General features: G+C 44.5%; 1 protein-coding gene across 2 annotated transcripts in view; it reads right to left on the bottom strand.

Annotated features, from left to right (window-relative positions):
* Positions 1-499: 499 nt before the first annotated feature.
* The window catches only part of bcar1 (BCAR1 scaffold protein, Cas family member), a 102,134-nt gene continuing 74,765 nt past the window's right edge, over positions 500-27,868 (bottom strand). For both annotated transcript variants that reach the window (XM_034685506.1, XM_034685503.1), the window contains exons 2-8: positions 25,429-26,130; positions 8,686-8,835; positions 6,389-6,484; positions 5,256-5,639; positions 4,154-5,029; positions 2,375-2,461; positions 500-1,985 (exon numbers count right to left, since the gene is read on the bottom strand). In XM_034685506.1, the coding sequence (XP_034541397.1) occupies positions 1,431-1,985; positions 2,375-2,461; positions 4,154-5,029; positions 5,256-5,639; positions 6,389-6,484; positions 8,686-8,835; positions 25,429-26,130 (2,850 nt within the window). In that variant the 3' untranslated portion in view covers positions 500-1,430. The remainder of the gene's footprint in view (positions 1,986-2,374; positions 2,462-4,153; positions 5,030-5,255; positions 5,640-6,388; positions 6,485-8,685; positions 8,836-25,428; positions 26,131-27,868) is intronic.

A 27,868-nucleotide genomic window follows, 5' to 3' on the forward strand; every position in this document is an offset into this window, starting at 1 on the left:
TGCCGTCAGTCACTCCCCATAGAGCCCCATGTTAAAATGTTACAGCAGAAATAAACATGTTTACAGCCTGGTACAAAAACAGTTTGGGTCTCTATGGCTCATTTCTCTATTCATGACAATTGTATGGGCTGAATTTATACAACTCACCTGTTTACAGCAGATTAACACTGAGATTATGCATATACATACGCATAATCAGGGGCGCATTGATTTGAGTGACAGGTCAAGGAGGCTAAAGGTCGGCCTCAGCTCCACCTCTTAAACTGTTTGTTGATTGATCCAAAGGAAGTTGATGCTACAGAGACTACATCCATGATATATACAGGCTATGATTCAAACTCAAGGCTTTAATACTTCAGTCAACAAACCAAAGTGTAACGTACAATGACCCTTCACTCAGCCTGTGGATTATACAGCAGGTATTATTAGATACAAGATGATATTAGGATTCAAAGGAAGCTGATCATCATATCTGAATACTTCAATAATCACCACGGTGTCAGAGAAAAGAAAATCAGGTTTAATTTATTTGTAGTTTTAACCCTTTACACTCCTTTCCTCTAAACATGCCTCTTACTAAACAGCCCACAGATAGATTGCACTGAGATCATCTTCAACGACAGGCATTTGGACATCTCTCGGCCGCAGTGTCACCTACGCCGGTGAGTTATGATAATCAGTGTGGACACTTTATCGATCCACAGGTGATGGCGCACAGCTCCGACACAACATACCAGCCTGTGGAGCTGTTAGTCTGTCATCAGGTGAGGGTTACAGACGGGTGTGCTCCAGTGTTTCTTATCTGTAAAGTGTGCCTCTGTCAGGGGTGGAGAAGAGCATCCACATACTACAACATACAGTCATACATATCATCTGGAATTTACACATCCATAACAATAATAATACAAGAATCAGCCATAATTATATGGTATAGTCATAATAATAATAATAATAATAATAATAATAACAATTATTGATATTGTCTAAAAACTACACGTATGTTTTCATCTTTTCTTCAAAAAAACAGAACCATATATTTATATTTATGTACTGGGAGTCTTCTTCTGACTAAATAGGTAACTTAAATATTTACAATGATTATTTTACAACCGATGGCCCAGCCCACTGAAGAGAAAATGTTCCTTTAGCTCGTGGAGAGTAAAAAAAGGAGGGATGGGGAGGAATGGTCCCAGTGAAGGGGAGGAGAGACGTAAAGGATGAGTCCATGGTCCCAGACCCCCAGGATTCAGGGCCACACAGGGTTTCCCACGCTACATATCAGGAGCAGAAGGGATCCAGGGCGCTCCAGGAGCTCGTGCTGCAGGGGCAATCAGGGTTTCCCACCCTCTAATACAGGGGGGGATTCACAGCCCCATGTTCCTCAGTTTGTGTCACTGTCTGGTTCTCCCTCGTCCTCCCCCACCTCCCGCCTACATGATCAGTAGCTGCCCCATCACCATCCTGAACTGCTGCGTGCACCCCGCCAGCTCCCTCACCCGCTCCGTCATCTCCCGGGCGGCCCCTGGGGAGGGGTACTGCAGCGCCGCCGTCTTGGTGCTGATCACGATGTCTTTGAGTTTTTCACAGAGCATGTTGCTGCTCTGAGCGACGTGCGCCCTCACCTCCGGGGACTTGGCCTGCCGTGACAGAGTGTCCCCGATGAACACCAGCTTGTGGGCGCTGAGGATAACGAACTTGCTGTGAGCCACGAAGATCTTTGGAGGCTGGTTGGAATTAACGGAAGTGAAGAAGGCGTCGATGGCGTTGGTCACTGTGGTCACGTTCTGCTCACACTGCTCCTGGTAGAAGAGGAGGAGCTGCCGGTCACCGTTGCACAGTTTGGAGCACGAGGAGGAGGAGGGGCCTCCTGAGCCGTTCTGGGTCAGCTGGTTGGCTGAAGGGTGGTGCGGGGGCGGGACCCAGCCCGTCATGTCATTGTTGATCGGCCGGCTGACTTCCTGCTCGAGCCGCTCAAACTGTTTTATGTGAAGAAGAAAAGAAGAGAGTTAAAACTTTACTATCCTGGCAGAGCTGTAACAGTTATCCTATCCTATTGTCACTTTATTTGTTTACACATTAACAGAAAAATAAACCTGATGTGGTTTAATAATCTGCCCACAAACAACGAGTGTTGTGAGCTTACACACTGAGACAAATCTTTCAGATCTGATCAAATCTGTTGAACTTTGAGCCCCTTTTAGAGTCATAGTTTTATATGAAAAATTCTGAAAGTTTGCCCCCTAGTGGCAACAGAGCATGCACACACACGCACGCACGCACGCACGCACGCACACACTCACACACACACACACACACACACACACACACACACACACACACACACACACACACACACACACACAATCATAGGTACCTGTTGTTGTTCCAGTTGTGTCTTGTGCCTGGTGATATTATCTTTCTCCATTAGCTGTCTTTGGTTCTTCTCAAACTCCTCCTTACCCTGACGGATGAACACACAAAGAACAACATCAGCATCACAGCACAGATATGGTCAGATTCACTGCACAGCACTGTGTTAGTGGATAAACTGGCCTCTGTCTCCCTCGAGTGGACATGTAAGCAATGACAAGAGTAGATTTGATTTGACTGTTCTGAATCCCACTGCGGACTCCTTACAGAGGATCAGCTGTGGCTGCAGTATATGTGAATATGTATATACAATGAGGACAAACTCCCTAAATCTGACTGTTTATCAGGACTGGAAAGTGTACTGAGCAAGCTAGATTTGTCACATTTGGTGCTCTTTTAGTGGGGCGATGATTAGTTGAGGTAAACAAAATTAAGGACAAAACTGGTGGCCAATAAACTAAACTGTGAATTTTTGGTTTCGTGGTTGTTCATGTTTTCTTGCAGTTTTCTGGAGCTTTGACTCTGAGGAGTGAGTCATCTCACATCCTTTTATCTCTACTGAGAGTTGACCATGCAAAACTTGAACACAACATACTAACATGCAGCACTGATACAACACTATTACATCCTAAAACTTCTAGAGTCTGGGAGTGTTTCATCGTCTTACTGTAAAAAAAAGAGGTCCTGTAAAATGTATTATCCCTGGAGCATGTTGGTAATGTGTGAGTGTTCAAAGAGGAGACATATTGGACGTCTCTCTTTTAAATATCAACTGTGAGATCAAATTGAACAGTCCAAAGTCTAATGCCTTTTAAGACAGAGACAGAGCCATGGACAGAGTCAGAAACTGGATAAGACGGATGTTAAATCTAAAGGCTAATAGCTCAGTAAGAGGCATTAAGTAATTGTGCAACTTATTATCTGGTTAATCAATTAATCGTTTCAATAATCAGAGACTTTTAAACTATTAAGACTGTCGGTTGCAGCCACAGAGCTTGACCATCATGTGAACATTTTATTCATAATAACTGTGACATACGTGTATCAGTGTGGAGAAAGAAACTTGGTGTGGGACCCTCACACCTGCAAACAAACATGAGCTGAAGTGTCTTCAGTTCTCTGAGTCAGTTAAAGCAGACAGAGCTGATCGGTTAAACGTGCTGTTTGTTTGTATATGCATGTTCCTGCAGCTTCACAATGCAAAAAAGACAAACATGGAAAAACAACTCAAATGTCAACGTGTGTAGCTACAGAGCGCAGCTTTATTTCCATATTATTCTGTAAACTAAAGAATACGGTTAAACTCTCATTGATTTATAGATGTGCTGTTAGCTTCTTGTTGTCTCAAGCATCTGTGTGTTCTCTGTGGGTGAGGACGCTGAGTGACTATCAGATGTTAATTTCCCTGAGTAGGATGTGGGGGGGAGTCCGAGACGATCCCGCTCAGAGCATCACGTGAGGAGAGACAGACATTGAGATGTTTCATTAAACGCTTTGAAGCGTCACCTCAGCACAGTTTCCTTTTAAACTCCAAAGGAAGTTAAATGTCCTCACAAATATAAACGGGCGTTGTGTGTGTGTGTGTGTGTGTGTGTGTGTGCCAGCGTGTGTGTGTGTGTCTGTGTGTGTGTGCATGTGTATGCGTGTGTGTGCGTGGGCATGTGTGTGTGTGTGTGTGTGTGTGTGTGTGTGTGTGTGTGTGTGTGTGTGTGAGTGTGTGTGTGTGTGCGTTTGTGTGTGTGTGTGTGTGTGTGTGTGTGTGTGTGAGTGTGTGTCTGGGTACCTGTAGATGGACGTAGTCATAGTCCTCCATCCAGCCTTCCTCTGTGGTCTCGTACGGCCGGTCCACGCCCTCCTCTTCCTCTGCAGCTGTAAACTTTGGCGGGGAGGGGAGGGGCCGCAACTGAATGCTCGCCTTCTCTCCTCCCTGATAGCTTCCACTTCCTGATCCTGTCATGTGACCACTGATATCCCCAGGGATAGGAGGCAATGGCAGCTGCTGCTGCTGCCGGTTGTTACGTTTGAAGAGCAGCGATGCGTTACCATGGAGAAATGAGGCGAGCTGCTTGGCGTCGTCAGGGATGCCTCTCGCCGTCATGATAAGCCGGTCCAAGTCATCCCCTCCTGGTGGGGGTGCTGTGAGCGCTGCATGCGACCAGGAGACAGCGTCTAAGCTCTGACTGTTTCGAATCAAACTCTGGAACACCTCCTCCATCTTGCCCACCTGACGGCCCAGCTTACTCTGCAGAGAGCGGTCTGTGGCCTGAGCGGCGTTCGCAACGGCACCACGGGCAAACTCTAGGAAGTCCCTTACCGAGGCACGCACTCTGTCAGCAGCCTGATGGATGGCTGAGAGGTTCCCCTCCAGGTGAGCCGGGCTCCTCCAGTTACCTGTGATGAATGACATCATGAGGGACACGCTGGACTCCACCGCCTGCTGCAGACGAGACAGACGTTCCATGGCCTGCTCTAGGTCCAAGATGAGGGGTTTCCCTGGAGCGGAGCCAGGAGCTGGGAGTGAAGAGGAGGTGTCACGGACAGGCACCATGTCCAAGGAGGAGGCAGAATGGTTGCTCCTTGTGCTTCCTGTGCTTGAGGCAGACAGACGCTTGAAGGACATGGACAGCTCCTCAGCGGTGGACTGAGGGTCACGCACAACCTGAAACACAAACACGCACACACACACACACACACACACACACACACACACACACACACACACACATACACACACACATACAAACACACAGAGGATGCAGATTAGAAGATAAGCTAATAAAACTGTACATGGGTGATACTCATGTTTCTAAACAATAATCTTTTAGTTTCAGAGTCTGTGTCCAAGCGTCTGAAGCAGGTGAGTTCTGTCCCTCTACTTGTCTTACCTGTGGGGGGATGTCATACACGTAGTGGTCTCTCTCTCCTCCCTTCTCCTCTCCTCCTCGGGGGAAGTCGTAAACATCCTGGGCATGATGCCCACCGCTCCGCAGGCTGGCTGGGATATCATAGATGTCTTGTCGAGCCTGGCTGACTCCGCCCCTGTCTCCACGGTAATGCTTGTCGGTCAGGATGGGAGGCGGAACGTCGTACACGTCCTCTGGAATCGGGGGCTCGTCGTCGTCGTTCAGGTTGTTGTGCAGGTACTGGCCTGAGTGGGCGGGGAGCGGGGGTTTGAGTTTGGCGAAGTGGGGGGGCACGTCGTAGGTATCCTCTCTGATTGGCTGAGCATCAGGAACGTCTTTACTGACAGATGGCGGGAAGTCGTACACCTGAAGATAGAGACAAAGAGACATATTGAACGTATGTCACATCACATTAGCAGCATTAAGAGTGGTAAACCAGTTACATTAGAACTTCATGTTTCAGTCTGCTTTTAAAGAATTAAATTACAGATTGTTTTGTCACAGCTGGCTGGGATATGTTTTTAAAAACCTCATTAGTTTCAGACATGTTGTGTCAGTTTTAGTCCTGTGTGAGATGTTACTCTCTTTATTCCAGATTTCATCAGAGTGGATGAAAATCCGGCTTAAAATTTGGCGTCTCAAAGACTTTAATCCTGGAGGAATCATCTTATTTAAAAGATAAAGTTTTAATTTATTAACATTTTAGCGGCCTAAGTCTACGTAAATCTGCCAGGATCAAGAAAACAGCTAAATATCATCCGTAGTCCTGAGGCAGATACTACCATCAAACAAAGACACAAAGTTTAAAGTGACAGGACACCAGAAAATTCAAAAGGTGACACACAGCACGACTCACATAGAACTTTAAAAACAACCAGCATGCACATAAAGCACACAGGTTTAAATGTAGGATGAGCTGAAAACCCCATTAGAGTTTTTTAAAGGTGAAGTTGTTCTCACACTCTCTGATATGAGCTAATAATGTGTTCCTCCAACAGACACCATGTGACTCAATTTCAAACATCACACTCTCCTGCAGTCTGTTCTCTGGTGTTTAATGTTGTATTGTATTGTTACACGCTGACACTGTGCCGTATGAGAACACAATAACTTACAGTCTGCTGTGTGTTCTTGTCTGTGCTCGGTGGGGTGTCATATATGTCTTGACCACTAGAGGGCCCCTTCACCACCATAGGAGGAGTGTCATACACCTGCACACAGAGAAAGAAGACACACTTTAGACACATTATAACCTTATGACAGACAAATAACAGTCTAACACTGTTGGACCACTTGTGTTGTGAGGCTGTGAGCACTAACTTGGTCGTCTCACATTGTAAGGTAAATCCGAAGCTGCTTTTATACCACAGCTCTCTTAATCACTACGTTTCAAACAGCCTAACCAGGTAATGTGAGCAATTAAACCAAGTGAGTTGATCTGGATGAGGAGAAATAATCAGTCAGTTAGAGGCCAAAACAATTATGCAGAGAACATTTCATCCTCTTTTCTCTCTCTCTCTCTCTCTCTCTCTTTTCTCTCTTTTCTCTTCCATCCTCCCTCATGAAAATAGAGAAACAGGGGGAGGTAGAGTGTACAGCCCGACCCAGCAGTCGTCCTAGCTCAAAATGTCCTCCCACATCCCTATCTTCTTCCCAACCTCTCTCTGCACACACTCTCTCTTCTTCTGCACATTGTTGCGTGGGTCTGGTGGGAGGTAAAAGCTAGCATGGAGTGGGTGGTGCAAAGCCGACCATATAGAGGAACCTGGTTCCTCAGTCTGAGCTGCAGCATGTGATGACTTTTGAGTGTTTTCTGGAGTTCCCTGAGTTGTGACTAAACTAAGAACTGTTAATCTGAAGACGTCTGCAGACTCAGTGAGGAGCACTCGACCTGCTGTACCCCTCAGCTGTTCTGTGATCTGTGTGTGTGTCCCTGTGTGTGTATGTGTGTGTGTGTGTGTGTGTGTATGTGTGTGTGTGTGTGTGTGTGTGTGTGTGTGTGTGTGTGTGTGTGTGTGTGTGTGTGTGTGTGTGAAAACATGTTCTGGTCAGAGCTCCATTCTCCGAGCCCAGCAGACATTTTGATGAAGAGCCCTATGAAGTGTGTGTGTGTGTGTGTGTGTGTGTGTGTGTGTTCATTTTTCTTCCTCAGATTGCTGAACTTCAAAAAACGCCCTGCAGGAACATCTGTTATTACAGCTCCTCATCTTCCTCCTGCTGTTATTCTTCTTCCCATGCTTCATCTTCATCATCTTTCACTGTCATCTTCTTTCCTTCATACTTCACTCTTTTCCTACTCCTCATTCACTCCTTCGTCTCCTCCTCCTCCTCCTCCTCCTCCTTCTCCTCCTCCTCCTCCTCCACTTCTTTCAACTTAAGATCATTCCCTGCTCCCTCACCACCTCCTCCTCCACTCTCACCTTCCTCTTTTCTTCCCCTCTTCTTCCGACTGAAGCTATTCTGTCCCCATCTTCCTCCACTTCCTCCTCCCCCTTTGTCTTCTCTCCTCACCCCTTCAGTTTATTCTCTCCTCCTCTTCCTCATTCTGCTTCACCTCTTTATGTCCTTCCAATTTAACTCCCTCTAACTTGAACTCTTCTTCCTCATCTTCACCTGTTTCTTCTGACATAAATGTATTATCTCCCCCTCCTCTTCCTCCTTCACCTCTCTCTACTCCTTTTCTTCCTCCTCCTCTTCCTGATCTTCAAACTCTCCTATTAGACCTCCTCCCCTTTCTTCTCCTCTTCTTCCCACTTATGCTGTTCCATTATTTTCCTCCTCCTCCTCTTAGTCTCCTGCCTGTATAGATAAAGCTCATTCTCTCCTCCTCTTCCTCGTTCTGCTCCTCTCCTCTCTCTTCCACCAACTACACACTGGTCTCCTCTTCCTCCACCTACCTGTGGAAAGTACTCTTCAAACTTAAGTGTGTGTGTGTGTGTGTGTGTGTGTGTGTGTGTGTGTGTGTGTGTGTGTGTGTTTGTGTATGTCTGTTTGTGTGTGTGTAGTGATTACTAAGCAGTAAAAAGTGACAGTGTGTGTGGAGTGGAGGGTAAGGTCACACACTTACAGTGCTTAAAAAATCAATAACTTTCTCAAAAGTAGAAAATACAGTCTCTTTGTGTCACTGAGTCCACACACACACACACACACACACACACACACACACACACACACACACACACACACACACACACACACACACACACACACACACACACACACACACACACGCACTTGACCTTCACTAAAGATAGATGTAATATTTAGAGAGTGAGAGGCTGAATGTTACATCACATCAAATATTAATAGCCAGCAGAAAAGAAAGACAGCCTGGTGCCTGACAGCTTTCTCTGTGTGCATGTTTTCAGGTGTGTGTGTATTTTAGAGTGTGTGTGTGTCTGAGCAGTCCTACCTGTGTGTTGAACTGCTGGCGTGTGGGCGGTACGTCGTAGATGTCCTGGTGGGTCGGAGGCTGATGTCTGGGCGGGACGTCGTACTCGTCCTGCTCCGGCTTCACTTTGTCGTACACGTACACCTGTCCGACCCGAGTGGGGACCACCACCTGAACACACACACACACAGAGGGGAAGGTGGGTCAGGTAATCATGTAAGAGACTTTAATTTACAGCAAAGAGTACCAGTGTCAGTGATCATGTGACTACAGGAGCCTGTAGGGGTCAGACACTCTGCCGTCAGACTCTGAAGTGAGGAAAGAAAAAGAGTCTTCACCTTTAAAGGATCTTTTATGACCTCTTCACACCGACTGAACAAAGACTGAGGCTCGTTCAGTTTCATTTCAAAGAAAAAGATGCAGACACAGGACAATAAAAACAGAGCAGGGGTCCTGTCAGCGCTGTCGTGGGAACCAGGCTGCCCTATTGTGTGCCTATTTAAACTCTGTATTATACTGTGAGAGTGCAGAATCAACCAGCCAGTCTGGAAGCACAGCAGCTGGGACACACAACACACACACAGCACGCACACTACATAAACACTACACAAACACAGCACACACACAGGGAGCGCTCTGAGCAGCACTTCATCCCTGTCATGTTGTGTAATTCTCAACAGCACAAGTGACACCAGGAACAAACTGATCACATGTCACATCAAAGCAAAGAAAGTATTCTGTCTCATTCCCCCTCTGCCTGTTGACACTGTGGTAAAATGTTAGAATAGAATGGGATGTTGTGGGGATGTGATCTATCCTAGGATTCTATTCTATTCCACTCAGGTTGGTCTTGAGAGAGGTGAAATAATAACAGTTCGTGGGCGCAGATGTGAGAGCAGCCTGAGGAGCTACTGGACCCCAACCAGCAACATCCGTTCCTGCAATCCAGACAACAAAAGCAGAGCTGGTGAGAGCATCTCTAAGCTGCTGATCTCTACAAAGTCACTGAAACCAGAAGAGGTAGAGATAACAGCAAGGTATGTCTCCGTCAAAGCTCTGAGAAGGAGAGCTGAATGAGGACAGAAATGCCAAAATCAATATTCCAGCAGAAGTCCTGTTCACCTTGTGTAACATTGCCTTCCATGAAATTGTTCACTTTAATGTGAATTACAACAAATAGGCAGGGTCAGGTTTGAATTTGTCGTCTTCACGTCAGGGTCCTGTTCACCTTGTCAGGATTCCAGTTCACATGACCACCTGCTCACTTTATATTATCCATACCTTATAAACCTGATCTATGGAGCAAAGCACTGACATAACAACACTACAGACTGATGAAGTATGTTGTTGTATGACGGTGTGTGTGTGTGTGTCTACTGATGTAATCTACATGTAGAATTGTCGACACTGATCAGACTCAGAGCTAACATCCTGTGTGAGTCAGATGGTCGGTGAATCCTCTCATCTCGCTCTGATGGATGAAGCTCTCTGATAATATTTGCTCAGTGTGTCGCTATCAGACCAGTGTGTGTGTGTGTGTGTGTGTGTGTTTGTGTGTGTGTGTTTGTGTGTGAGACAGAGACAAACGATCTGAGCCTCCATCTGACAGCCTGTCTGTACTCATCTGCTCTGACTTCAACACACTCACTCACACACACACACACACGCAAACACACACACACATACACACACACACACACACACACACACACACACACACACACACACTACCCAACGTCACAGGAGACAGGACTTTAAAGTCTGTCTTTCATCTCATGTTTTACTAACATCACCATCATGAAATTCCTATTTATCTATTATTAATCAATACAATTATTCCTCAATTTCACGTCTTTGATTCATTTCCTAACACACACACACACACACACACACACAAGCATGTACGCACTCACTCACTCACACACACACACACACACGCACACACACACATGTAAACACCCCACTCTTCATTGTCAGAAAGCTTTCAACAGTATTGACGACATTTGGCTAAGTGCCAGATGTGTCCTGCATGCTCACAAACACGCACGCACACACACACACTCACTCACACACATACACAAACCACGCCTTGTGTCAGATTGATTACCCATGTTATTGATCACCTGTCTGTGTCCTCTCCAGAGAACGAACACACACTAACGCTAAGTGATCTGTTTGTGAGTGTGTTTGTGTGTGTGTGTGTTTGTGTGAGTGTGTGTTTCTGTGTGTGTGTGTAAGGACTAGTCATAGTAATAGCCTCCTGAGCCTTTTAATCCATCTACGAGATCAGAGCGTGGGGTCGAAGGTAACCACGAGAGAGACTTCTCACTCTGATGACATCTGTGTGTGTGTGTGTGTGTGTGTCTTAGTGTGCATGTGTGTGACTAATAACATAATTAAATATCAACATTAGCGCTTTGTGTCTGCGTTACACATGTTGATGTCATGACTTGTGTCTCTGTTTTAGAGCTACAGTGTGTAGAGATGCGAACATCTAGCGGTTAGATTCTAGACTGAAACCCTCCCTTGCTTACCCCTCCTGTTGGTGAAGCTACGGTGGCCTTTGAGGAAAAACCTCCTGTGATGCATGATAAGTATGATCCTGCATTTGTCAAGTTTATACCATCAAAAATATCATCCAATACAACTTCTTTAAACACACTTTCTTCTTCTTCCTCTGTGTTGAGAATGTCTCTTAGCTCCACCTCCTCTCCTCTGGTATTCATCCACATGAATCATAGTTTAATGAAAATAATTGTTAAATCTCTTCAATCATTAGCTGTCATGATGATCACTTGTTTTCATGTAGAGGTGTCACTTTAAATGTAGTTGGCACAAAGAGTGATGGGTCTTTTCTCTCCTCTCCCTCTGTAAAGGAAGGGCCGGTGTATCCTTAAGGAGGTAATAAAGGAAGCAATTCAGCTCCTTTCCTTATCACTTAGAGAATTCAAACTGCTCTTATCATGGCTGACTCTCACTCAGTCAGGAACTTCCCTCAGCAAAAATAGATGATCACAACGGACCCTGAGACACTACACACTCTGTAGGACGCTGGCTCTGACCTCCTCCTTTTTGTCCTCTGGCAGTCTGTGTTTGTGCTGCTGAGTTAAATCACTTTCCATGCTGCTCTTCTCCTGTTTCAAAGTTTGTCCCTGAAACACCTTAAACTGAACGTCTTCAGCTGTTACAAACAGAGCAGCTCTGCCAGCACACAGTGAAGTCTGCTCAGCCTTGTTTCTTCTGTCTCCTCACACAAACTCTGGCCTGAGGACCAGTTTACTTTCAGATTTACTGACCTACATATCCAGCAAAGAGAAATCTGTGTGTGTGTCATGTTCTCAGAATAAATCAGTGGCCTCATAAAGCTGCAACGTCTCTGACCCACCAACAATAAAATGCCTCTACACACAGTTATTTATGAGGACTCAGAGAAGGAAGATTCCACTACATGCCAACACACACACACAGCATGACACAGAGAGCCGTGTGTGGCTCAGGCTGGATGTTCTTTTGTTCCGTGTGTGAGATGACGTCAGGACGAGTCATTGTTCAACACGCAACCTTTGACCCTCAGTGATGTCGCTCCCAGCAGCTCCTACACCCTCCTCTCCACTTTCTTCCTCTCTGCTTCACACTCAAAGAGCAGAACACGAGAAACAGGCGTGGGCTCAAAGCAGGATGAAATCTCCCCTGCAGTATCTGAGCATACATGCAGAAAATTTCCAAAGAAGCTTCAAAACGACCAAAGTGACCACACATGGAGAAAAATAGACTTCCTATACATGCAGCTGCAGCAGAGAATGTGGGACGGACGGAGGGAAAATACATCCTTACAGCACAGATGTGGAGTTAAAAGAGGAGAGGAGGTAAAAATAGAGAGAAGCATAATTACAGTAGGAGGGTGGTGGACGTGGAGGCTGCTCCCACTCCACTCCGATTCTGCTGGTTTCATCCAGAGCTCATGGTGGAGAGTCTGAACTAAAGCCTGGTCACAGATACGTACGTTTAAATGAACAGGGGATTGGAGTATGAGAAGTGTTCTGGTTCCTGTTTGTAGTCTGAGTAGTATTGGCGAATCAGGTGTCAGTAGGCTTTGGTGTCTGTAGGACAAACCGTCTGTATGGAGAGCAAAAGCAGGAGGAACACAGTCCAGCATAATGCCATCCTGGCTCCCATGGTTGGTAATCTGAGAGGATTTATTTCTCTTTATAAACAGATATCTGCATGAAGAGCAGCTAACATCTGTTCTAGTTCAAACATTTACACTGAGACAAAAATCTGCTTGATGCTGTGTCACTAAAGACAATCAGCGTTTAGATTTCCTGACTTCCTGGAATGCATCAGAAGTGATGGATCTCTCCTCCATTCAAAAAAAAACATTTTAAAAGTAGTTTTCTTCTCCTCCTGAGGACAGATCTGACAAAAATTGACTTTCACATTTTAATCTGCATCATGATGTTGTTATTTCAGCAAACCTAAGACCCCTTAATTACAAGAAAACCACAAGAACATCACAAGAACATCAGTTTTCAGGTTCATACCGCTGAAGGAAGCCAGAGTGAAGCCTCTGTGGAGCATCCTGTTTACAGTGAAACTGAGACTCACCATAAACTGACGGGAGCTCCTGTGGGAGAAGTAATGAACCAAAAAAAAGATTTACTTCTCTTCTGATTTGAACACATAGTATCTTCTAATGTTGCTAACTGGACTGTAAAAAATGCAGCTCAAAGACTGAGATACTTTAGTTGTTCAGGTGTACGTCCAAGTTAACAGTTTCGCATTTTTTAAACAACCAGGGCCAGAAAAGTTAGGCGTCACTTGGATGAAGACAGTCACCTCACTGACGCAGAGAGCAACTTTGAGGTGAACGTTTTTAATGCCTGATATCATTATCCAGCAACTGTCCCAAAGATTCAGCAGCTTAAATGGAACTGTGAACATGTTTGAGGCAATTCACCCCAACACACTGCTGCAAGCACAAGATGAGGAGTTACACCAAGCTGCCTGGCGGCTTAGTGAGCGCTCATTCTCCAAGTTAAAACTAACTAAAAACCCCTTAATGAGCACGATGGGACAGGAGAGACGGAGTGGACATGTCATGTTATCTATTGAGAATGACAGATCAGAGAAAATGGACATACAGCGCATCGTGGACAAGTCCGCGGAGCTTAAGGCTCGTCCAAACAGTGGTGAGTAGGCCGAGTACTTCATATTGGTTTTTGTGTTTATATGTGAACATGTGGGCCACTGAGCCAATTTTACTAAACTGTATAGCTGTTGATACAGTGACCTACTGTGCTCTCATTAGTTGAAACAGTTGGAGTGGGAGTCAGAATGATGCGGTCGCTGTCCGTGGTGCTGAACTGCTTTGAATTTGTGTTGTTTTATTATTATTATTTTTTTGTTCTCTTGGTTTGATTGACTAAAAAATGTTGTAATGCTTGTAAGCCCCGCTGTTGCGGACATGTTGTACAGCGATGTTATGATGAGCTTTACAGTGACCGCAGGCATTTTGTGTAACGCTGTGCCAGTTTGCACCTGCCTTTCAAACGTGCTAAATATAGACGCAAAAATACCACGCACTGCTCTGCTTCAGGTTTGATAGATCACATTGCGTGTGCTAAATGATTACATTTGCATCTCCTCCTCCCAGTATTTTGCGCGTTCTGATGATCTACATGTATTCTGCATATTCATGGAGGCAAAGACGCTAAATGGATAGCGAGTGCTATTTTGCTCATTTGAAAGACGCAATCCTCGGTGCACCCGGTTAGTACATCTGCATCAAGTTTGCACGTGTTTTAATACACGCAAATCTTTAGTAGATCGGGCCCTAAGTGCCCCACATACAGAGGTTACAGTTCTCGTCGCAGGGGTCGCCGGTTCGATTCCCAGCTGCTCGACCATTTCCTGCATGTCTTCCCCCACTCTCTACTCCCCACATTTCCTGTCTCTCTCAGCTGTCCTATCAAATAAAGGCCAAAAATATAACTTAAAAAATAAAAAAAAAAAGTTTCTCACAGGGAGTTTTCACAAATATTTTCTGCTGTGCTCTGACATCAGCTCATCCTGATGTCTTACAGAAGTCTTACTGGGAAGTGGGAGGAGAAAGTCCGCAGGTTTAAAGTACGTTCTGAATTTTCACTTTGAAACCAACAGGCTACGTTCACACAACCTGTTTTAAATAAATGATGTTTGAAATACCAATAAATAACATGTTTTTTATGGTTGAACAACAGATGAAATGAAAGGCTGACAGTCTGATACGTCTGATCAGATCATATTCAGACTCATTTTAGCAGAAACACAGACTGGGGAGAGGTTTAGTGCGACCACAGAGACAAAGAAGTCAAACCAAAAACAGCTACAGCAGAAACAATGAACGACAGAGAGTCAGAGACACAGGCTGTGAATACCATGCCAGCTATGTGGGGCATGTGGCAACACACACACACGCACACGCACACGCACGCACGCACGCACACACACACACACACACACACACACACACACACACACACACACACACACACACACACACACACACACACACACACACACACACACACACAGACACCAAGAGGCAGTGCAGGGGGCTTAACAGATTAGTGCGGTGGGGGGGTATGTCTCCAGGAGAGCACCAACACACTCTACCCCCCACTGAACTGGATTCCAACACCACATGGCACGACTGGTGTGTGTGTGTCTATGTGTTTGTGTGTGTTCAGTCCATGTGTGCATGCTCAGACTGGCTGTCTGGCAGTTCTGGCACAGTGCAGATAGACTGAATCACCTCAAGGCTGCAGAGAGGTGACAGTATTCATTATTAGGGTGTCATCATATTGTTTATGTTGATGCTGTAACAATTAGACACATATCAGGGTCGCACAGTCCTCGCTGTGCTGCATTGTGTGTCTGTGACCCTCTTGCATTGTTGGAAGCATTGCTATGATGGCGGGGAAGCAGAGTCGACCCCCTCACTGTTTGTGACAACAAAAATTCACCCTGCAGCAGACATGTCATTTTAAACCCCCTCTGCTTCAGACTAATGTCCTCTGACAAATCAAAGAATTATTAGCTGCTCTCACACACACTCTGCACCCCTTAAATTCCCCTTCATGGTCCTGGTGGGCTGCACATGCACACAAATCTCTTCACTCCACCTTTATCTGAACATTTCCTTCCTCAATCCCCCTGTGCAAAGTCTGAGTGAAGTCAGGTTGAGTGGATGTGTGAACGCAGCAGGTAATAGTCTGAGAAATTCACTGTGACCGAACGGGGAGAGAGATGACATCATCCACGTTGAGCTGAGTTTCTCTACATTATCTTCTTTCCTGCTCGCCTCAGTCGTTTGTATGTTTTCTAATGTTGTGTTTGTGTTGATGTGGAAGTGTCTTTATACCTGTTGAAGTGATATCAACACACACACACACACACAGGACCCAACACTCCCCCTCCTTCTCTAACCTGCACTCAACAAAAAAACAATACTCCTGCTCTGAGGTGCATTTGTGGACAAGTTCCTGAAAAAATCAGGATCTTACTGTACTGGCATGAGTTAGAAAATGTCAAGCGTTCATCTGACGAAAGGTCAACAAAGCTCTGTTTGAATAGACATGGAGACATTTAAACTCTAAATCTACCTGCAGGCGATGAAAGCAAGGATGAACAAAATGACTTCATCCAAATACAAGCTTAAAAAGTCCAGACTGAACTCATGAGACCAGATTTTAGATTTCTGGTTTGCCTAAAGAAGCGATAATTTAAAAAACATAGAGATAAAAGATGGTTTCAGATCTCCACATCACAGATTTACACCAGTCAGTGCTGATGGTGAATGTGGTTGACTGTGGAAGAGAGAATTCGTCAGTGCTTGTTCTATTGAGAGAGAAAGTTATTCTGCTCTGTCAGCTGTGCAAACAGGATCTCTTTTCATGTCACCAGTTCAAGACAGGATATTTACATCCTGGTAACGTCTGTCCTACAGCATGGGTAACCAATATAACACCATCCCAGGATAAATATCCCAGGATCAGAAAGCTCATAGGCGTGATCACGGGAAGTAGCGTAACGGCACTGTTGCAGACTCACAATATAAAAAGAGCCTACATGTCCCAGGGTGCATTGCAGCTGCAGCCACAGTGAGTCTTGCTCTGGTGCAATACATCGAGCTGATTATGCATTCAGACAAAGTACTGTGAAATGTCTCCTGGTCTAGAACACTCTCTGCTTTCATATTTAGTGATGAAACTTCCTGACCAGAAGACCAGAAGCTGAAACAGTTTGTTGTTCTTCTAGGACTCCAACCACTCCACATGACCAAGCTGGTGCGGGAGCTGCAACAGATTTTGGCACAGACACTGAAAAAGCAGCAACGACTGCAGAAAATGCATGATGAATCCTAATGACGGAGAGTCCAACATTTAAAAAAAACTTATTAAAAAGAGAACAAAGAAAGGTTTTTTTGCTATTCCAGACCCATGTGTGTGTGTGTGTGTGTGTGTGTTTGTGTGTGTGTCTGTGTGTTTGTGAGTGTGTGTGTGTGTGTGTGTGTGTGTGTGTGTGTGTGTGTGTGTGTGTGTGTGTGTACACGGTCATTGGCAGATATATGTGGGAGTGTGCCAGACAGCTGTGTTGACTTCATTACTTTCCTTTTAATCTCTCAGCATGTGGTGCTGCAGAATGTATCCTGAGCACTCACCACGGCTTCCAGCACACAATCCACCGATACGGTTCATCATCTCAGAGTGGCTTGTGTGTGTGTGTGTGTGTGTGTGTGTGTGTGTGTGTGTGTGTGTGTGTGTGTGTGTGTGTGTGTGTGTGTGTGTGTGTGTGTGTGTGTCTTATCCACTACGCTTTTGGTAATTTTAGTGAATATCTTCCCAATCCGCTTGCTCTCCGCTCTGTGAGTGTTTGCTGGAAGAGAGTGTGTACAGCTTTGTTTGAGTGCATGGTAAGAAAAAGAGCACACAGGGTCATCCTGTCTCTTTTTATCAGACCTGATGAAGTCTCAGTGAGTCTGATGTCTGAAGCTACAGATTAAACTTGCTGATTTTAACCTTACACAGAGATGATTCAGTGTTAATCATCATCGATTGATGAGGAAACTTTTCAAACCTCACTGATGTCCCTTCTCAGACTGAGCGTCAGGACAGACGGACAGCTGCTCATTATGGACATATTTGACATATTAACAGAAATGGAAGGCACACATCCTAACAGGAACACACACACACTTTGTCTTCAGCTGTTTCTGAGTGTCTTAGTGTGAGTGAGTGTGTGTGTGTGAGTGTTAAGATCTGAGAGCTGCTGCGGCACGTGGCTGCTGACACACTCCGCTAACACATCAATGCCTTTGATGACAGCTGTGTCAGCTGACAATACTGCTAGACACACACACACACACACACACACACACACACACACACACACACACACACACACACACACACACACACACACACACACACACACACACACACACACACACATACACACAAACTCATAGTGTTGGAAAACAATAGTAATCATTTAGTTAAACTTGTGTTTCCCTCTCTTTTTGTCATGTGGTGTGAGCTGGGTCATGACAAACTCAAACCTCTGAGGTCGAGAGTCAGATTGATGCCAAACTTCAAAGAATAAGTGAAGAGTCAATACTTCCATTCAAGTTTGAAACATGGACTACTTTGTCATTATATTCTTGGGGTTTAAAGACTAATAGTGAATGCTTGCACCTTTATCCTGCAACAGGTAAACAGACTGTGATGTCTGCAACATAATCCTTGATGGATCAAAGTGTGTCCACTAACAGTTCTTGTTTTTGTCCCTGACTAAGGTTGTTATTCTAAGAGTTATCATTAAAGAAATTATCCCTACAGAGAGAGAGAGAGCTTCATGTTACAGAGGAATTGAATGGCTGATTCTGGGTTCAAGAGAATCATGGACACGCTGTGCAACAGAACATCATGAAGAAATCTTAAAGCCCTGTTATTTGTATTATTTGGCTATATTTGGATCCTCGCAGTTTAAATCCCCCTAACGTCACCTTTTACCCTTTACTCTGCTGGTCTGAAGGGAGGAGTCGCTCACATGTCTGATATTTACAGCAAACTGTGGACAGACAGACTAATGACTCCTCCTCCATCATGCATGTTGAAACAAACACGACATGTTTCATCACTCTTCAATTACTGCTCATCACAGCATGTGTGTGTGCCACAGTGTTAAAGAAAGGGGGTGTGTGGAGTCTTTCTCAGCAGGAACTCCTTATCTAAATGACTGACTGGCAGTAGTAAGCTGTGTGGATGTGTTTGTGTGTGAGTAGAGTGGGAGGCAAGGGAGGTAAGTGAGACTAAAGTACCTCTAACAAAGAAGGGCATTGGCAAGGTAAATAATACACAAAGCATGACACACACACACACACACACACACACACACACACACACACACACACACACACACACACACACACACACACACACACACAGAAGGTTTAGTCCTGAATACACACATCATCTCTGTCCTTTCTTCTCTTTTCCTTGACCCTGGGAGGAAACATCATCGAGTCAGAAAGAGAATAATCGACGTTTCATAAATCATTCATACGTCTGTCTGGTGGTGACACCGAGCACATGAATACTCACCACGGCCGGTGTTATAGGGTTCAACATCATCTCAAAATGACACTCAAGCTGCAGATCATTTACCCAAAACGTTCTGACTGATGATTTTATCAGTGAAGTAGTAAAAAGTAAAAAAAGAAGAACAGTGAGGTCTTGGGCTGGTGACATACTCCTCCAAATGCCTTTGACCAACAGAAAAGAATCTTGGAAAAATATTCTTCTTCTTCATCTCAGGAACTTTTGTTGCTGAAAAAACAGCCCGAACTTGCCACAGTAAGAAGGAAATTCTATGATAACTACAGCCGGTCCAGAGTGGAGCTGCTTAACAAGACCTAAGAGGTTTGAGCAGATAACAATGACGCTGATGTCTCAGTGTCAGATGTCAGCTCACACGAAATTTCAAGAGTCCACACATGAGGACAAACACTGACAGACTGAACAGCATTGTTTTTATTGTGTGTGGAGAGCAACGATGTGACCGACACAACTCAGCACACACTAACAGAGGAAACAAACATGGCACACGACGGGCAAGACAAGGGGGACAATACACTTTCAGATTTTTGAACATGTTTAATATTGACGGTTTCAATTCGGTGCAGCATCAATGCTCTACAGATTGTTACTTCACACCACAGGAACATTTGTCAGGATCATCTTTAAGACCATCAAACATCGGGACTTTGCTGACTTCAGTCTGACCCCACGTCAGACTTAAAATCAGCCTGACCATCCTGCAGTGTGTGCCCTGCTCCAGGCTTTGAATTCTCCACGTACTCCATCACAGCATCCTGCACTCCGTCTCTGCCAAATGCTTTACTCCACATGACTTAATGCGAACTGTTCGATGTACAAAGATGAATGTCTCAGGCATAATCTACAGCTGTGCATAAAGGAGGCCAGCTCGGTTCATACTTTCAGATCTCTGTCCCTCCACTCAGAACCTCATGGCTGCTTCTTCTCCATTTAAGAAGCCACACCAACCCTGCTGCAGCTGCATCAATCTGAAGAAATGCTGGTCCTAACCTTATCATCACACCTGCATCATTGTCTGTGTGTGTCTGTGTTGGTCTGTCTCTAGAGTCTACACATTTAATTGTGTGTTTTCTTTCCTGTTGTGTTTTATTGACTTGTGTAAGACGATCCTCTGTGCAATGTGCACTTTATTCTAACTTTAGTCAAAGCAGCAGTTTGTGTTTCCCCCCAAGCACAGAGCGGTCCCATGAATAAATCTTCGTGCTTTGCTGACCGGTCTGCACAGAGCTGTAATACCCACCCACCAAGCCCAGCACCTTTACAACAACTGAAACTCTGACCGAGACCTGATCATCCACTGAGTCTGCTCCTGAGTCTGATGAGGTTAAATCCCTGCAGACATGTTCAAACATACGGCACAGAGACTGCTTTAGCTGCACATCAGCACCCACAGTTTGTAATGACATGTTTAAATATCACACAGCAAGACTCTCAGCTGCAGTGAGCTTAATAACGCAGTCTCTTAGCCCAAACTGACATAAAGAGAGACTAACGGCTGTCTGGAAGGTAAAAAAAAACATGCCAAACATTTAAAAAACTGCAGCAGGGAGGTGAAATGAGTCTGATTTGTAATGTAAATCCACTAAAAGACATGAGACAGGTATCTCCCTTTAAACACACACAGCTATGATTACATGATGTGCAGGTTGGAGACGGACAAAGTTTTCCTTTAAGTGTCTCCTACCTGTGCGATCCACAAACTGTGTATTCCCTCTGATGCAGCCCATTCTGTGTGATCTCACCATAAACACACACTGACCTCTGGGACTGCTCTGCATCTGTCTCTGGTGAGTGGCTTTAACATTCAATAGCACATTTAGGAGGTCATTGTTTTTGATATATGTTGTGAATTTTCATATTTCTACTTCTCAGTATGACATAATTTTAAGCAACAGAGGCTGAATGTTATTTGAACATTATCAGGCATACAGTTTTGATTCTGGTGCCCCCTCTGGATACAGTTGGTAGTGTTTTTCTCATAGACTATAAATAATGGACGTAGTATCTGTGACATCACCCATCTGTAGCGCTGTTTTGAAGCCAATCATCAGAAGGAGCCATTTTGGAAATGTTGAACTCAGCCTAACTTCTTCCGAGCTAGTGTGACATAAAGAGGCGGGCTTTGAGCCTCCTAGCCAACAGCTACAGTGTTCCTGCCTGTCAATCAAGTCAGCTGTGCCTCTCATAAATAGAAAACTAGTAATCTTAATATCTTCAAAATTGCAGCGTTATGAAAAATTTCCCCCTCCGTACAGTGTGTGCCGATCGATAAATTAGCTATCCAGGCTACACTCATTTTTGTACCAGGCTGCAAACATGTTTATTTCTGCTGCAAATATCCGCTTTTTTGAATTATGTGTATGTGGTTTCCGGTAGTCCAGTTTGTAACACTTCTGCATTGGCTTCAATTCTCGCGGATGGAGGTTTCCGCTTGTTTTTTTTTGGGATGAAGACTTTAAAGAAATAACCAATCTGATCTCTGATAAGCTCATTTTACTCTTTAGGTCATGAAGAGAGAGACTCTTTCAAAATAAAATTCCTCACAGTGACTTTAAAGAGGACGATGATTTTCTTTGAAAATCTGTAACAGAAAATAACAATTGTATTCATATATCTGTACACCTCTGTGTAAAATAAACTTATTAAAAAAGAATAAACACAAGATACTTAAGATTCTCTAAACCAGTGCTTCTCAAACTCTACTCTGCAGGACCCCTCTTTGGAAACATGGAAGTATTTCTAAGCTTCTCCATCACCAAACACATCAACATGTGTCTGCACAAAATACAAAACTGCAACTCAAGTGAGTGACATCAACCTGAGAGACACTTTTACAAAAGGAGAAACTGAAAGTAACACTGCATCATGCAACTCCTACATATCTGATGTGTGGGCAGCCGATCGGGGGTGGAGGTCAAGCCGAGGGCGAGGTAGACTTGTCGTGTTCTTTCTTTAGTTTTAAGGTTTGTTGTAGATTCACTGCCAGTAACCTGGTAATCCTTTAACAGAATCGGCCATGCTTTGCTAGCAGTGCAGAACTGAACGTTGTTTTTATCCAGTCTTGCTGCCCCTTCCGTTGGGTCATGCCCCCCTGTTTGGGAATCACTGCTCTAAATAGTAAAGGTATAAGAACAAGCAGTGAAAAAAAGTTGCGTGTCTGATTATGCCACGATTGGTTAGTTATTGTGTAACTCTGGCATGTAAAATAAACAAACAAATGAAGTGTTAGAGCAGTAAGAAGCTCATTCTGCATGTTTAAATGACTGTTTTTGTGTCCGGTGACTTTAAAGAGAGTGATCTAATGGCTGCTCCTGTATTCAAAGGAGTATTCGAAAAAATGTCTGAACAGTTCTATTCAGATCTATACTTTCAGTTTGGAGGGTCCCATGATGCCTCCATGATGAAGCATTTCATTAGCTGTCACATTTCAGATCCTGCAGATGAATTTATTATGAAGCAGTTAGACTCAGACAGAGAAACACAGATGAGGTAACGTGTTAGGGAGCGAGGGAGCAGCTGGACCCAGCATCAACATCATCACTAATGCACACACACACACACACACACACACACACACACACACACACACACACACACACACACACACACACACACACACACACACACACACACGCACACAGACACACCCTCACAGTGGTGCTCACACACACGGCTCAGTGCACCCAGCGAGCCTGGAGGGTCCTCCCCTCCTCGGAGTACACTCAGCCTGTCACCTGCTGCTGCAGTGAAGAGCTTACTCACCCAACCACAAGATCACAGCTGAATTATTAACTATCTTATTATTTCACTGGTCCTGGTCGACACACTCGAATACACACTCACACACACACACAGTGCACTGTTTATCCTTCCTTCGTCGTCCCTGCTGTCTCCTCTCTCCTCCTCCTCTCTCTGTCTCTCAGCTGTTTAGTATTCATCTCTGTGTTTTCTGTCTCCTCTGTTCAGCAAGTTGTTTGGGTGCAGCGCGGAGCTGTGACGTGGAGTGTGAAGACTTAAACTCATTAAGGTAAAAGAGCCACTGTGGGACTTTATCTTCAGGACAATTTATTCAGCAGTTTTTCCACGTTTACAAGCTGGAACCATCTACCTTTTTACTTCTTTATCTGTCTCTACAGCACTGATTAAAGCGACAGGCTGAATAATGAACACAAACATGCACCTCTTTCCATAACTCTGATGGTTTTTAACATGTTGGTCTTTAGACTGAGTTCAGGCCTCAGTTGCTTGTGTAATCTAAAGAAACAGATATTTTAGTTTCACTTCCAGAACTCAAGAAAAGCTGAACGAAATGGGAACCAGACACAGAGAGAAAGTGTCACACATACCTGATGCACAGGTATGCATGGGCAGCATCTTTACAAATAATCAGTTAATCCATCTTATTTACATACCAGCCTTTTGTTCCCTGTTGGCAGCTGAAAACCTGGTTATTAAACGTCATATTCATGTCATTCGGGTGTTTCAGATCTCAACTGAATTTCGCAGAGCTTCCTGCTTTGGGTAATTTCCTGGATTTATGATACTTCAGAACCGGAAAGGATCTGAAGAGAGGAAATTAAGAGAGACATTCAAGGTTTCTCAACATATCGGAGAACCTGTTAGCTAAAACAACAGCTAACGATAGCAGTCAGTTGCTTCCTAATGAGGAAAATGATAAATAGTTTAAACGGTGATAAATATGCATTTTGTTTCTGCATGAGTTCATGAAACAAGAGCTGCAAAGAAGTGCCAACCAATCCTGAGCAGGTTAAAAAAACTGATCTGTTTAAGAAGCTCAGGGATTTTCTGTGGCCTATAGCTAGCGAAAAGCTCAATAAAACGTGGTGCACGACATGCCGCTCACATCTAGCGGACATAAACAAGTGTTTAATAAAGGCTCAGAAACTTTAGATCATAAACCATTCAATATAAGTCACACTGGTATATAAAGCAGAGTCTGTTTTTGGAGGGCTATCAGAGTGATAAATGTTTAAACTGTGATCCTGCGTGAAGACTGTCATTGCAATAGGAAATGTGCAGTTTCTGTGCGGATGTGTAGCTCCTCATCTGGTAGTTGAGCACAGCCTTAAAAGTTGAGAGTTGAGGACTACTTCACAGAGGCTCAAATGGTGCATTTCATTAGGCCACTCTCTAAATAAAAAAACATGTCTGTCATTAGTTTGTCCGCTCTGTGCTGCTGTAGAAACATGGCGGTGCAAGATGGCAACCTCCATGGAGTTAACAAAAACAAAATAAGTTTTATATTCAGGTGATTAAACATTGATTTAAACACTTATGAACATTATATTACATTTCTGTTTAGCTAAATGCTAAATTCCACACATTGATGAAATGTCTGTTTTGACCTAATTTCACACAGGTATTCACTGCAGGTTTTAAGTCACATCTTGTTCTTATTGCAGCGAAAGTAGAAAATAGTGACCAATGGAAAACAGCAAGATGAAAACTCACTATTCCTCACAAGACAGTCAGCTGCTCACTGTCAGCTATCCAGCTCTTACTGTCACCGCCATCAGTCAGGTATCAATCAACTACATCAGCAACCAGAGGTCTGCAAAGATGGGATTTACCACCGCTGGAGGATTACTTGGAAGAATCACCATCACAATAACCATTTCTGTCCTCCTTTCAGACTAAGGTGAATAATTTATCAAAAGTACGTTGATGACACGATGATGTCATCATCATGTTAGCCAGTTAAAACGGTTTGAAGTTAGGTCTTGGATGTTCAGACCTGGTTAGAGCTCACGGGCAGAAATGCACAACAACATGAGACTGACTGATTTACTGACACTGAAGTCAAATATGTGCATACTTAGTCAAACTTCACAAAGACAAACCTTTAGTAATTGTTTTGACCAAAGAAACTACACGCACACCAGAAAATGAAACCAGTAACACAAGCAGGAAGTGTGTTTGTGTGAAACAAAACCATCAACTTAAGCTAGGCAAATATGACCATTTCTGTTGTCTGTTGTACATGGATTTTTGGTTCATCCTTTCCTTCTTTTTCTGTTCATGTACACAGAAAACTTTCATCCATGCAGCAATCTTTCTTCACTCGATGTATTCTCTCCTTCCTTACCTTGCCCAGTGGCTTGCTGCTGCTGTCCCAGGAAGGGGGCACCTGGTACACATCCTGCCCAGATCCAGTCCCCCCTGCAGGGGCTCCGGAGCCGAGCCCCGAGCCTAAAGAGGGAGGTACCTGGTAGATGTCCTGCCCAGGCAGAGTGTACTGTCTCTGGGTCAGACCCAGGCCCTTACTGGGGAGCTGGGCCTTTGGAGGGGGTCCGATGGGACCAGAGGGGATCTGGTACAGGCTCTGAGGACTTGGTTTGGGGCCGTGGGAGGGGGGCATCATGTAGATGGAGTCTGGGTTGGTCTGGGCGGGGCTTGGGTTGGAGTAAGCAGAGTGCATAGACGTGTACTGCGCTGAGGGGAGGGGCTTGACAAACCCAGAGGAGGAGGTGGCGATGGACGATGGAGCGGGTGAGGGTTTGGAGTAAGCGCTCTGAGGGGGGAGGGGTCTCTGTAGCTGGGGGGGTGGACAGGAAGAAGTTGGGTCTGGCGTGGAGGGCACGGCCTGCTGCTTGTTGTCGTACATGCCAACCAGGATCTTCAGACGGTTTCCGGGGACGATGCCTTGGCGACCATGAAGGGAGCAGAGCCACCAGCCGTCCAGTCCCTGCGTGTCGCGCTCCAACACAGTCATGATGTCACCTTTACGGAACGAGAGCTCGTCCGGGGACTCTGCCACGTTGTCATACAACGCCTTCGCCAACACGTTCTGCAGGAGAAGAAGAAGAGAGAAACGTCAGAAACACTGAAGAAATGTGCTGAATGTACAGAGCTCCCAAAACGCAGCATCATCAGAAGAAGAAGGCAACTTGTCGTCCCAGAGGACAGCATGTCAGATATCTGTGTCTGTGAGGGATGTGTCAGCACAGAGCGAGAGGACAAAAAAACAACACATTTGTGCAGAGACACATTAGCTGTAAAAGATGCCTCTTCATCATATTAGTGTTCAAGTTTTGGTCCCTGAGCTGGTTCATCACCAGATCAACAGGTAAACATTACACACATGGAGTCATACACAACACCACGACTCTGTGTCTCTGTGTCACGACCTGACCACACACCATCAGTATAAAGAGAAGACTGCTCTAACGTCCTCATTTTGGGACATTTTGTTACGAGCTCGCTTCACCTTTTATTCTGCTAAGCTTTGACCTCATTGTGACATACGTTGACCGCAAAAGAACAATTTAGGTTTACAGTTTTAATATGACACTATAATATTTTATATTGGCTTGATTTCATGCAAAGTAAAAGAGGATTTAAAAATAAGGAAAGGAAAAAAAAGATATGGATTTTTGAACTTTTATAATAAAACGAATACAATCACTCTGCACTGTTTCTTATTTTGTTATTCATGTGACACATGTCCAGGAGGCAGAAAACACGTGCTGAATACGACAGCAGGAGAGCGCCTGGAGTGAATAATGAAGAGGCTCTCATTCAGAGTTTTTAATTTTGTTTTTTGCACGGCAATGTTCAAGATTAAAATCAGCAAATGTATAATTTCTTTCACCATGAAGAAGTTATTGGAATGTGTAATAATCCACCTGCGCCCACACAAAGACATCGTCTGTATTGCTTTATATTAAAGCAGGTCAGCTTGTATCTTTGGTTCTTCTTTAAAAATCACATCCAGAGAAGGTGATCATCTCAGCTGTGTTTGTGTTAAATGTTAAAATGAATAAGTCTGACTCACCCTGAAGTTAACACAAAAGATCAATCAACTCTGTGCAGCTCAAAGTCCAACAGCCAAACAGATTTTTACAGTTATATTTTATGCTTTTTTATATGTATTGTAAGGAGAGCTGAAGAGAAACAGGAAGTTTGAGGAGAAGAGAGCGGGAAAGACATGCAACAAAGGTCGAGGTCACAAGTCGAATCAGCGACTGCTACAACAGGGACAACAGCCTCTGTACACGGGGCGTACACTTAATCTGCCAGGCTAAAACAGATCTTTAATCCCACTGATGCTGCACATTTGGTCAGGTTTGTTTAGGGTTTAAGAAGAGTAGCACTGAAGGAGTAAGGTCAGTGACAGCCGGTAGAAGAAGGGGTATAACGTGTTGTCTCTGGTATTGTAGTCACACTGATTTCCCTGCAGCTGCTTCATCACTGTTCCCTATTTGTTTTCATTTCTTGAAGCAAGGAGTGGCTCCTCTGCTATCTTTGTGCAACATATTCTATGTCCACCAAAGCACAGTCATATAAAGATACTCATATTGTTCCTTTCTCAGTCTGAGCTCTCTGGAAACAAAGAATGAGCTCACTGACGAGGGATATCACACACACAGCTGTGCACATTATAATGATGGCGGTGGCTTCAGCACTTTGCCCTGTTAACATTCATTTTCATAAATGACCTTCTGCTGCCTAACACGTGCTGCCCACACACACACACACACACACACACAAACACACACACACACACACACACACACACACACACA

The sequence above is a fragment of the Notolabrus celidotus genome, chromosome 6 (genome assembly GCF_009762535.1).
Source record: "Notolabrus celidotus isolate fNotCel1 chromosome 6, fNotCel1.pri, whole genome shotgun sequence".
In the NCBI taxonomy this organism is placed as follows: Eukaryota; Metazoa; Chordata; class Actinopteri; order Labriformes; family Labridae; genus Notolabrus; species Notolabrus celidotus.